At 40.3% G+C, this 12,052-nt stretch overlaps 1 protein-coding gene across 2 annotated transcripts in view; it reads right to left on the reverse strand.

Moving 5' to 3' along the window:
* Positions 1-12,052, reverse strand: part of kuz (zinc-dependent metalloprotease kuz) — a 63,598-nt gene that overhangs the window by 2,955 nt on the left and 48,591 nt on the right. Inside the window, exons 2-15 of one of the 2 annotated variants that reach the window (XM_035872109.2) lie at positions 11,166-11,426; positions 8,990-9,184; positions 5,817-6,109; positions 5,576-5,722; positions 5,317-5,465; positions 4,948-5,182; positions 4,646-4,820; positions 4,381-4,558; positions 4,109-4,286; positions 3,797-4,030; positions 3,580-3,696; positions 3,326-3,490; positions 3,076-3,208; positions 1-2,350 (exon numbers count right to left, since the gene is read on the reverse strand). The exon at positions 1-2,350 is cut by the window's left edge and continues 2,955 nt beyond it. In XM_035872109.2, coding sequence (XP_035728002.1) covers positions 2,190-2,350; positions 3,076-3,208; positions 3,326-3,490; positions 3,580-3,696; positions 3,797-4,030; positions 4,109-4,286; positions 4,381-4,558; positions 4,646-4,820; positions 4,948-5,182; positions 5,317-5,465; positions 5,576-5,722; positions 5,817-6,109; positions 8,990-9,184; positions 11,166-11,426 — 2,621 coding nt within the window. In that variant the 3' untranslated portion in view covers positions 1-2,189. The remainder of the gene's footprint in view (positions 2,351-3,075; positions 3,209-3,325; positions 3,491-3,579; positions 3,697-3,796; positions 4,031-4,108; positions 4,287-4,380; positions 4,559-4,645; positions 4,821-4,947; positions 5,183-5,316; positions 5,466-5,575; positions 5,723-5,816; positions 6,110-8,989; positions 9,185-11,165; positions 11,427-12,052) is intronic. The other variant, XM_035872112.2, reaches the window with a different exon arrangement.

Consider the following 12,052-nt stretch of genomic DNA (forward strand, 5'->3'; position numbering starts at 1 on the left):
GGAGAGAGATTGAAACGTTGCTAAATTTAAAAGGCTCGATCGCGAGCATGCGATCAAGTTTGCTGGCACTGAAAAAATGAAAAAGAAACAACAACGACATTCTTCGCGTAGATTTCGATATCTCGTATACGAGTATGCAGCTGTGTGTGTGTGCTGCTCGAGCCCCCACGAATTCTGTTAGAATTTGTTCGCATTAGAAAAAGGAGCTCATCTTTGGTCCGCCATGCGCCTAAGAAATGAAAGCGCTTTTACGGTTGTAGCAGCCCCTGACAATTTGCATGGTTAAAAGTCGCACATTAAATATAACTTATAACATTCGCGACGGCGCGTAGATAAATTATCATTTGCAATAGATAACTAATTTGTAATAATAGTAAATAGAATTAATAATAATAATAAGCGGAATCCATCCATAGTAACGATATCCATTGTTGTTCGATTTGCAATCGTTAATGGAATCATCATCTCTTTTTTTTCTCTTTATTTTTCTCTCCTCGCTGCTTTTTAAATCTCCTCTTCATTTTAATTTAATTAATAGCCTCGCTCCTTCCAATTGCCTAATAAAAATTAGTATAAGAATAATACATATGGTTTAATAGTTATCCTAGAATGGTACCGAGATCAAACGAATGACCTGTAACAGTTTGGTAGTGATAGGCGTTATTTATCCTTGGATAAATATCAACGACGTTTCGCTTTTCAAGATATGGAACATGATTACTCCTTTTTCCTCTACTTCGACTATCAAGGAGTATCAAAAAAGTAAATCTAAAACGCAAACGTATACTGCCACTCAGAAATATTCATCAAATGGAATTAGTATTTCTCTCTCAACGCGTTTCGTATATACAATTTAACGGGAAGAACTAATTATTTTGCCAGTTTGACCGAAACATTCTCGCCAATTTTTCATAGCCGAACGATATAAATATTCTCGGAATATACATACATATATATATATATATATATATATATATATATATATATACATACACATACAGATTTTCCGCAAACTTATAAAATGAACGATAAAATGTCAATGACAACGTTTTAAAAATTACACCGAACCTTTTTGTTTTAATGCCTTACTCTATATTCTCCAGAGAGCTCAAAGCCTCTCTCTGAATATTGTCGCGTTCCTCGTCTATTGTTTCGAATCTTCATTCTTTCTTTCTTATTCTCTCACTCTCACTCTCTTTACAACAGCAGTCTTCTACTCCTTATAACAAGAACTCGCAGAAATAAATGCTCACGTTAAATTGTGGCAAAGACGTCAACAAACGTGTTACAGAGTATAATTAAAAAAAAAAAAAAAAAAAAAAAAAAAAAAAAAAAAAAAAAAAAGTCAGAAATGATTACGTCGATATTCCGTATACGACGCATATCGCTTAAAATATGTACGCAAAATTACTCTCGTGATTAATTCGGCAATACTTATTTAATCGAAATCGATCGCAAGAAATCGAAAGCATGGAATAGAAATTCTCGAGGATTTCTCGAAACTGCAAAGAAGTAATAATATGCTATCTTACAGAGAGATAAAAATGTCTGAAAACGTTTTTGCCAAGGGCGTTATGTAAGTAGGTCGTGATTGTAAGTAAGAAGGTACTCGCTCGTTCTCGCTCTTTTGTTTCTCTGGGAAGTGATACGAAACTCACAACCATGCCTCTTCGTAATAGGCTCCACAAGCTTAGCAAAGGCCCACGTAACACTTCCACATTTCCTTCTTCCATTTTCCAAGTTTCGTTCTTTCCACCTCGATGGCAAAGTACATACTGACGAAGCATAAACGAACAAGCCTTCGACTTTGTGATCGATGATGACACGTACAATGTCTCTCACTCATATCCCCACTCACACGTTCGCTCGCGAATGTTTTTAAAAACGTAAATGTTACGGATTAGAGGACACAGCGGTGCTTCGCGAAATATTCGAATGTCAACAGAGTCCAACACCACGGTGCGCCTACAATCGGAGATGTATATATATATATATATATATATATATACACTCTCTTCGAAAACACAATGCCGGACGTTTTTTTTATTTTTCTTTTTTTTCTCTCTCTCTTTTTTTATTGCGTCTTCTTTTCCTTATCGGTTTGTTGCTTCACAGATATCCGGACGCGTTCGTTTTACGGAACGAGACCGCTGCCTTCTGCTGACTGTGACAGCAGCATTCTAGGATCGTCAGACTTTATTGTGATGCCTCATCTCGTAGGCCGGGGCTCTGCCCCCTCCCCCGGTGCTCGAATAGGCACCGGCGTACAATTCTGAATGGTTGGAGCGACCGTAGTTGCCTGCGATACTGCTGCTTGGTGGCGCACTAGCTGTGGGAACCAAGCGATAGCCTGTTTAGAAAGACGTTCGACGATGAAACGAGATATAAGAATCCAGAGCAACGACGATTAGCTTTTCACAAGGAAGGAAATATGAGAATGATGGATGGGATATTACGAAATTATCCTTCAAGATATCGCACTACTTGCATGCAATTATATGAGATACTACGTTCCCCTTTAAATATTTCCGATTAGATCGCAATAGCGAAAGGATTTGACCAATTAGCGATACACCTAACTGATATGAGGCTTTTTTAACGATCAAAAACAAGGAGCAAATACAAGAACCGAGGGAGGTGATATTATATTCGTATATCGTGCGAGTGATGAAAGACTTCGAATAGAAGTCCGCTGGAGCCTTCTATATACTTTGAATTAATATTTTTAATTGTACGATGCTATGGTATTCGTGAATTTGCTCCTGAATTTGCGAATGAATAGAGAAAATAGGCCCCAGCTCACCTCTGTAGTTCATAGAACGTTAGTATCAGGCAGTGATGCGCGTCAATCAATCAATGCAGGATAAATGCAAACAGGAAAAAACATTGATGTAATTGCGGATTATATGAGGAAAATATCAAGCCAGCTTTTTTAACTCGAGTTTGCTTTATAACCAATAAGCGTAACGAAACTTAAATTTTAGCGTGTTACTCGTACAACGTGATAAACATTTTAATCAAACTCGAGCGAAGGTGGCTGCTTCGACGAAGATTAGAGTCTTTACGAATTCTCACCTTTAGGATAATGCTGAGCTCCCCTACCCTCACCGTAACCATGAGAGGGTCCTCGCGTTCCACTATACCCTCCTTGACCCTGCCTCGGAGGTATACTCCTTGGTCCTGGGCCTCCGCCACCGTGAGGGTGTCGCTTTAGAAATAATCAAATTATGTGTTATCAATCGTTTCGTATATGCTAGTAAAGAAAAAAAGAAAAAAAAAAAAAAGAAAAAAAAAAAAGAAAAAAAAAAAAATTATTTAACGTTACCATCCTCCTGAGCGTGTTCATCGGCCTTCTCAATGTGTCGCTGATGCGTCTCGCAGGTGGTTTCTTCGGATTGCTAGACGGCGTATGCACGGCGCAACACTTGATAAATAATCCCATGAAAATGATGAAAGCTATACCCATTAAAAGGACTGCCCACCAGTATTCCTGTAGAATATTAATATTTATCTTATTGTACCGTTTCAATGGAATTATAGCGTTTCTAAACTTTTCGAGCGTATCGTGGAAGGACTTACAGTTACCCATTGCGCCACGGTCGATAAAGTTTCCTTGTTGAATAAGAGATTTTTCAATCGCGCGAGTGGTCCTTCGGCATCGACCGCTCTACACTTCAAGAAGACGTCGCAGTAACCCTAAATGATAAATCGATATAAATATATGTGTACGTGTACGCATAACTTTTACCCCTATTTTTCTTCTTCCTAAATGTAATAGCTCGATCCGATGAAATACCTGAAAGTTGTCACACGGTGAGCCAGGTCTGAGACTTATCCCACCCTCGGGTAGGCCGACGACGTGAGCAAACTCACTGGTACTTCGACAAGTCGATGGATCGGTACCATTCTGACAAGCCAGCTCGCAAAGTTTTCGTTTGTCTATGTTAGGAATGATGTTGCTCGTTAAAAAGCACTCCGTCAAGTTCCATTCGAGACAAATTGATCCAGTGCACTCGCCGTTGATACAGAGCTACGTTCGAATAATGAAACACGTTTCTTTGTAAATCGAGGAAAATGGATCATTCGTAGATCGTAGAAGGAAAGGTACCTGAGTTCCTTCGTTGCATCTTGTTTTATTGGCCCTTGGCAATGGAGCGGGACACTCGGAAGATTTCCCATTGCACGTGGAATTGTAGCTGCAGTCTGATTCGGCCTTGCATTGAACGTTGTGCGAGAGAGGCACGAACTGGCACGTATCGCTCGAGCAACAAGGTCCTTGACTGGGACTACGAGGAGAACAATGGAATCGTGAGATAATAAAGAGGAAATTCCAGTAAGCTGCGTAGTACGCGCGCATATTCCAACTGATTATTGTCTTACCTGCATTGTGTCCCGTATTTTCTGCTGCATCCTTTCGCCGTTTCGTTTTTAATCTTATCCAATTCCGACACCTGCCTCGGATAACAACATTTATCCACGCATTCGTCGTCGTCGTAACCGCAGTCGCATTCTTCGCCCGCCTCGACGATTTTGTTACCGCAAAACGCACCGGCCGACGCTGTTTGCAAAGGATGATCATTCATAAATCTTCTATTCGAATCAACTTGAAATAATAATAGAACATGGAAATATGTTACTTTCTTACCGGTGAAGCAATTCCTTTTCTTATTATCCTCTATCGCGTCCAAGACGTTACTGATATTGCCAATGCTGCATTTGGAGAATTTACTGTTGTTAGGCCGATCACCGCTCGTGGCAGAAGCGAACATGATATAATTACCATGCAAACCGCCTGGCCTACATTCGGGTGGGAAATCATGCTGCGAGACAAAAGGAGAAGAAGATAAAAGTAGAAACGCAGGTATACCTTTATTTCCGGCTGCACCGATTATCAAGTAAATTGTTAATCAGGCGGATGAAACTTTAGAATGTATCATAAATTCCTACCGGCGATCCAAAGTTATGACCTATTTCGTGAGCCAATGTCAGTTGGGAAACTTTCGGCGGAACTCTGCTGTTGTAATTCACGAAAGTGATGATACCGGTGTTGAGAGATCTCTTCGTGGATTGATACATCCCTCCTACGGTCTCGGTATACGTTTTATACTTCTCGCAAATACCACCGGAAGCGCCGGACGCCGAAGCGACCCAAGCGAGACCGAGGGTACCGCCAGTAAAATCCCTTTCGATAATTGTCAAAGAAAAAAAAAAAAAGAAAAAAAAAAAAAGAAAAAAAAAAAAGGAAACAGAAAACAGAAGTTTGGAGAAATCATTACGATAATCGAACGTACACTCAAAATCAATAGATTTATCTACCTGTAGGTGAACACATAAGCGAGACAAAAGTCCTCGTGATTGCCCAACGAGTGTAAATTCAAAAAATTGCTAACATCGATGTTTTCCATGCAAAATGGATTTGGCTCGCCATAAGTCTGCTGTTGCGTGCACGCGGTATCGTCGTCGATCTAGCATAGTAACAAATCATTTAAATAGTAACAAACGAGGATATCGTGTGTTTCTACACAATTATGAAAACAATTTGAATAATAAAAATGTCTACATATTCTTTATTTACCTTTATCCTTTGTACCTCGAACTTGATGTTTCTGTGCTCGATTCTACCGTCGAATCTGGTATCTCTGTAAATGTAGTTCACCGCTGTGACGTGATGCGCGATCAAAGAGAGTATTTCCTCTCTCGTTTTTTCTGCATCGTGATGCAGCTGGAAAAGTCGATGTTACTTTTAATTTTCTTCGTTCGCCAAGAAAGAAGAACGGGAATGTGAGAACAAGGAAAATAGGCGACATTATTCAAACCTGTTCGGATATATGCCGCCAAATAAGAGGATCCGTTTGAATGAACAACGAACAGGTGTTTTTATTGTCTTCCTTCGGTCTAGTAGCTCTGCGTGCTCTTCGATGACTCGGTTCGTTCGCTTCTCTGGTATATTTGTGTCCAGGAGTTTCCTGCTCGCCATTCCACGGCTCGACTTTCGGCTTCGTATCCTTTTTCGACGTAATCGGAGTAGGTAAGTCGAGGTCGCCGGAATTTTGAATTTTATCCATCCACTCGATTATCTGTTCGTTAATGCCACAGCCACTGGAGTCGCCTGAAAAAATGAATCCAAGATTTTATATAGAAGAAGTAGGCAAAAGAGAAAGAAATCCCTCTGACCATCGCAATTAATAATGTTCGCAATTCGTGAGAACTTCCTTTGACATCGTTCTTATCGAACGCGACGGAAAATCTTTCCACGATAAAATCGTCTTCACGAAGCGCGTTTTTTCTTTCTTCCTTTCTTTCTTTCTTTTGTTTTTTTCAATAATCTCCAAAGAACCTCTCGCTTTCTCTCTCTCTCTCTCTCTCTCTCTCTCTCTCTCTCTCTCTCTTTCCTCTTAAATCCATTCCAACGAGATAGATACATGTCCGTCTTCGTTTTCCAAGCACGACTTTACAAGATGGAATAAACTACGTTTTACATTTATACGTTTATTTTACGTCCCGCCGTCTTTCCCGCGCACGGTTTAAACGAGATTCGTGAAAAATTTTTCTCTCGTCTCCGCGCTGCTCGCTTACCCGGAGCTATTTAAATAATTACTTTCCTCTTTGATAGCAACGACGAAGCTATTAAAACCGACTACCTCTTATAGCGCTTTCTATGACCACCCTTTTCTTCTCCACCTTCCTCATATTTTATTTGTAATAAACTCGTAAAGGGACGAACATTGTTCTTGCATATTCGAGGATAGAATTTTGATAAATTTTGTAAGCCTGCTTGAGATATCGAAAGGCGAAATAGAAGGGAAGAGAGAAAGAGAGGAGAAAAAAGGGAGAAGGGGAAAAGAAGAAGAAGAAGGGTGAGTCGAGATTTAGTCGAGGAGCTTTGCGAGTACTTGCTTGCATAAATCAGACAAGAAAGTAAAACGGGAAGCGGCTTCAAAAAGCTTACTTTCCTTTACCTGCTCGACAACGTCGGCTTCGCCAAGTAGTAAGAGACGCTCTTGATGAAAACATTTACTTTTGGTAGGTAACCACAGCGCAATTGATGTTTAAGGAAACTCCGTAACCACCCCTAATTTATCCCTTTCCTTGATTTATGCACAAACGTGTACATACGTTCTCTCGGCTTCTTCTTTTTTTTTTTTTTACAAGTTTCCGCCTTCTTTCTACCACCAATGGGATCAATAGTATTGCCTGCTACTGTCATATCAGATAATCGTGCCGACTACCGGTGGTTTTACTGCCAAATTAACTCAGAGCGACGAGCTTTAATGACTCGACATTTCAGCAAGACGATATTGGCTATCTTTATTGCTATTACTCCTTGCGGTGGCGTTAATGTGAATGAACGTTTTGTAGAAATGTTATAGTTCCTTTTTAGAGAGCCAGAGAGAGAGATAGAGAGAGGGAGAAAGGGAGAGAAACGGAGATACATAAGAAGAAAGTATTGCTCATATAAAATTCTATAGAGTCGACGAGGAAACTGAAGAAGACTTCAGCACCGTCATCGAATATTCGTGAACGTTTAAACAAGATCTTGCGGAAAGTGTGAGTTCTCGCTGTATGTCGCACATATTTTCATAACGACACACATATCTTGTATGCAAACACCTGTTCGTTCGTTCGCTGCCACGAGAGAGAGAGAGAGAGAGAGAGAGAGAGAGAGAGAGAGAGAGAGAGAGAGAGCCATGATAAATATTACACGCGATATGCTACCCGTTTATTTAAGCGTTGGCTATTTGCACGACCAGTCCAAATACACGTGTGAGATACAAGGTGACGTAGATGTAGATAGACGAAAGGAGATCCAAGAGAAGGTTGTAGAAGCTGTCTCGATTAAAATTTGCGAGAGCTTCCTCTCCTGAATACGAATGTCATTCTCTGCCCACTGATTTCGAAATCTATGCTCGCGACATACTTTTCTCAACTCCTGATAACGCGTATGTGTCTATGTACGTACATACGTATTAAGTATTTTCTTTTATGGAAGACATCAAAGCCGACATCAAAGCGAGTAAAGCGCACGAACACATATTGCAGGGGTATTTCTCGAAAGCCATTTTGGGTATTTCAGCGCACATATATTCGAAACTCTGTACTGATATTCTTCTCTCTCTCTCTCTTTCTCTCTCTCTCTCTCTTTCTCTCTCTCTTTCTCTCTCTCTCTCTCTCTGTTCTATCGCGGTATTCCACGTAGCAGCTATCGAAGAAACTCATAGCGATAACGCAAATAACGCGTAGCGTTCGAACAGCCAAAGACTTTTCGATAGTTCTATATGGTATGATTTTGCTTTGCTACGATAGCTTGAATCAGTTAATAAGACGTTCACCCCACTCCGTGTGTATACATTTTTTAATGGATCCGAAGAAATCGCGTGGATACTCACGTACGTACCGTACGAGTTTAATTCTTTGCGATATTAAAACAGTGACGATTTTTCATCATTATTGTCATAAATGTGCTCGGCTTATTCATCCCGTTACTTTTATTTTCTTCTTCCATCATAAAGCTTTTAATGGTGGTTCACACTGTCCAGGATGAAAACTCTGCCTCTCTCTCTCTCTCTCTCTCTCTCTCTCTCTCTCTCTCTCTCTCTCTCTCTCTCTCTCTCTCTCTCTTTTTGAGCAAGAAAAAAAGATACATGCTCGGCGCGCGCGTGCGCACGCGAGTGGACATCCTCGACGCGACAAAGGGGTGCTCGGCCAAGTGTGTAAGCGACACGACCCTTTCCTCTCTCTCTCTCTCTATCTTTTTCTTTCCTCCGTTTTCCCTCTTGGTTCTGAGGAGGAGATCGTTAACATCAATCGACCGATCCACCCGCATGTCCACGCTCGAGTTTTAAAGTTTAAAACCGAACGCTCGGAATATTACAAGCAACCACGAACTATTATTCACGAACGTTACTTATATTTTTACAATTGGCCTTTTAAGAAAATCTAAATGCGTGGGTTGAAATACGTAACTGATAGATATCGAAGTGCGGCTTACCTTGTCGAACTTGAGAGTATGGATCACCGACGTCATTTTCGTGATAGATCACAGAATGCAGGGTATCGTTTATCTCGTGTGGCGGAAAGTAATAGTGTGCTCTTTCGACGTACCACGCACCAGCTCGTGGTGACACTATCTTCCCATGAAAGACACCATCGGTGATGCTTCCGAATACATGGCTACCTGGTTCTCCTGAAAGCAAATAGCATATCGCGATTAAAATCGTACGCCTTCTGCTTTACTATGAGATTATTAACAATGAAATCTTATCTCCTTAATATCTTTTTATGTAGATCGTCGACGGGAGAGGCAAACAATGACACGCGTGGCGATGCAAATGCAACGACGTTAAAGGTAATGAAAATTCGCGTGGTCACCGGAACGAAGATATTAACCTTAACTACGGGACACATCAAGAACAATAGACGTGACGTCCCCGCGCGAGAAACCCAATGCCAAAGCGTGTTAATTTTAGATAAACTCGCGAGAACGTATTTCCAAGCGAAATAAAGAGAGACCGGGAGGAAGCGCGACACGAGGGTACGAGGAGGGAGAAAAGAGAAAAAGGGAAAGAATTCTCTATTAGTCATTCTGGAGTTGTGGAAGGGAAAAGAAAAAAAAAAAAAAGGGAGAAACAAAAAAGAAAGAAAGAAGGGGGGGAAAAAAAAGAAGGGAAGAAAGAGATCACTACTCGAAAAGAGCTCCTAAATATAAGCCGGAAAAATAAAGAAAGAAGCAAAAGGAATAAAAACAAAGAAAGCTAAAAAATGGTCAAAGCCGCGGGCAGAAAAATGTTGTTGCGCGTTCTCTTTTCCTTTTCTTTTTCTTTTTTTTTTTCTTTTTTCTTTTTTTTTCTTTCTTTCTTTCTTTTCGTGTCCCTTTGGTCAACGCGTATCTATAAGCATATGAGATAAACTACGATTATAATATATTTCATTATTTTATCGATGTTACGAAAGGAATGAATAAAAATGGGTCACTAGGAAATTCGTATACTCATATATATTCGTCTAAGAATAAAAAAAATGGTTCTCTCATTATTCTCCTTTCTTTTCTTCCTCTCGTTACACGGAGACGTTTGAAATGCTGCAAAACGTTGGTGAAACCATTTCCAGAATTCCTTTTGATCTGGCTCGAGTTAAAACGCGAGCCAGAGAAAAAGCTCTCTCTTTTCCCGGAGCTTTCCGTCCCGTTGTTATCCAACGAACGCATCGAATTCTAGCCTGGGTCAGCTCGCTGCAACATCAACAGCAACGAGGAAAAGAATCGACGGAGTTTCAGAGATAAATCGTTCCAGCACCTCGAGCAAGCTGATCTATAATTTCAAATGTCTCCCTTCGCCGGTACTAACCGTCCTCTCGTCCCTCTTCCACGTGCCACCGAGGGACTTGACTAGGGTAAATTATTAGAGTAGGAATAAAGGTTTCACTCGGTATCTACTGTGACACGCACTTTTGCGTGCCACACCTGGTCGGTATCGTGGATAACGTATGTAGTCATACTTTAAATAGGAATGCTCGTGATCGCATGGTAAGACTTTTTTGTTCTCTCTTTTTTTTTCTTTTTTTCTTTTTTCTTTTTTTTTTTTTACTAAAGAAGAGAACATAATTTTCAACTCTCGAATAACTCTTTTTCCCTCCCTCACTCTCTTTCTCCCTCTCTGCTTCTTCTTCGTGTTTAAAAAAAAAAAAAAAAAGAAAAAAAAAAAGTCCAGCTAGTTGCCCCATGATAGTAAAAAGATCACGACAGCAAAGATAGAAAATACGCGAGAGGAAGATGTTAATGTAAATGTATAGCGGAGGAAATAGAAAAGAAATGGAATAAATTGTTCTATAGTAGTTCACCTCTATCATTTTCCCATAGTCTCGAGAAATATCAAACGTTCTATCTGGAATACTTTGGTGCAGTACCAGTGCAATTCTATGTTTAGAAATGCAAGTCGATATCGGGGTATAGAGTTATGGTATATCATATCGACACCCACGCTCTTTTTCTCGCTTTCTCATTTTCTCTTTCTTTCAGAACATTTCGCTACCGTCAATTTTTATTTTCAAAGTTCACGCATTATCGAATTTCATTCTAGCAAAGATAATGCTTAGCGAGGCAATCGTTTGACGAGAAAATCCAATCGACGAGCTATCTATGCAGACGATTGACCAGAGTTTCGACTTACCGATGAGATAACCCTCGTAAATATGCGAGGTATCAAGTCCCTCTTCATGTCCGGTAGGACCCTCTATAACTAGATTATTGCTAAACGTGTTCAAGTCTCGCTTCAGTCGAATGTGAAAGTCTCTGCCGTGTGAGCGAAACTTTAAAGTCACGGAATTGTCGCGGGTGACCGACCTCTTGGCCCTCAGGTGACCTCTGTGGACCTCCTCCGTTGGATAGGAAAGTGGTTCGTAGTGGCGAATGTATTCGTTTAATCGGCGAGCTGAAACACATGATAATCGTTTATTAATTAAACTACAAGACAAGCGTCAAACAGAATTTTAATAAAGTAATATCACTTTTTGGCTCGTCAATAAAACCAGATCAAAATTTGTTTCGAAAAAAAAAAAAAAAAAAGAAAAAAACATTTCTGATAATATTTGATATCGTTTGTAATTTCCAACTATGAATTTATATTAGATAAGTTTTTCTTTGCGTATTCCAAGTATTCGTGCGTGACAAAGGCGGCCCATCCTCCAACAGACTCACTCTCTCTCTCTCTCTCTCTCTCTCTCTCTCTCTCTCTCTCTCTCTCTTTCAGTTTCCTTTCTGTCCGGTAGCCATCGTGCTTGAATTATATAGGAATGCATAGCTCGTCCTGCCTGGCTACATTGTTCAGCGAGGCGTCGGAAAAGTATTGTGATTTTAATTCAGGAACATCAGCACGGCCGAACAAAAGTCTTCGAATATTTTCAGGAAAATTTCCTAGCAGCATTTTAGCGAAGAAGAAACGACGTCGAAAGAAAAAAGAGAAATGGAAGCATAGAAAATTCTTCGTTTCTTTGGCTTCTTCGAACGAGTTTGAACAAAGTCGATCGCTCTTTTTTCGCGTACACTCGATCGATCTCG

The sequence above is a fragment of the Vespa mandarinia genome, chromosome 13 (assembly GCF_050613455.1).
Source record: "Vespa mandarinia isolate Hongniang chromosome 13, ASM5061345v1, whole genome shotgun sequence".
NCBI classification, from domain to species: Eukaryota; Metazoa; Arthropoda; class Insecta; order Hymenoptera; family Vespidae; genus Vespa; species Vespa mandarinia.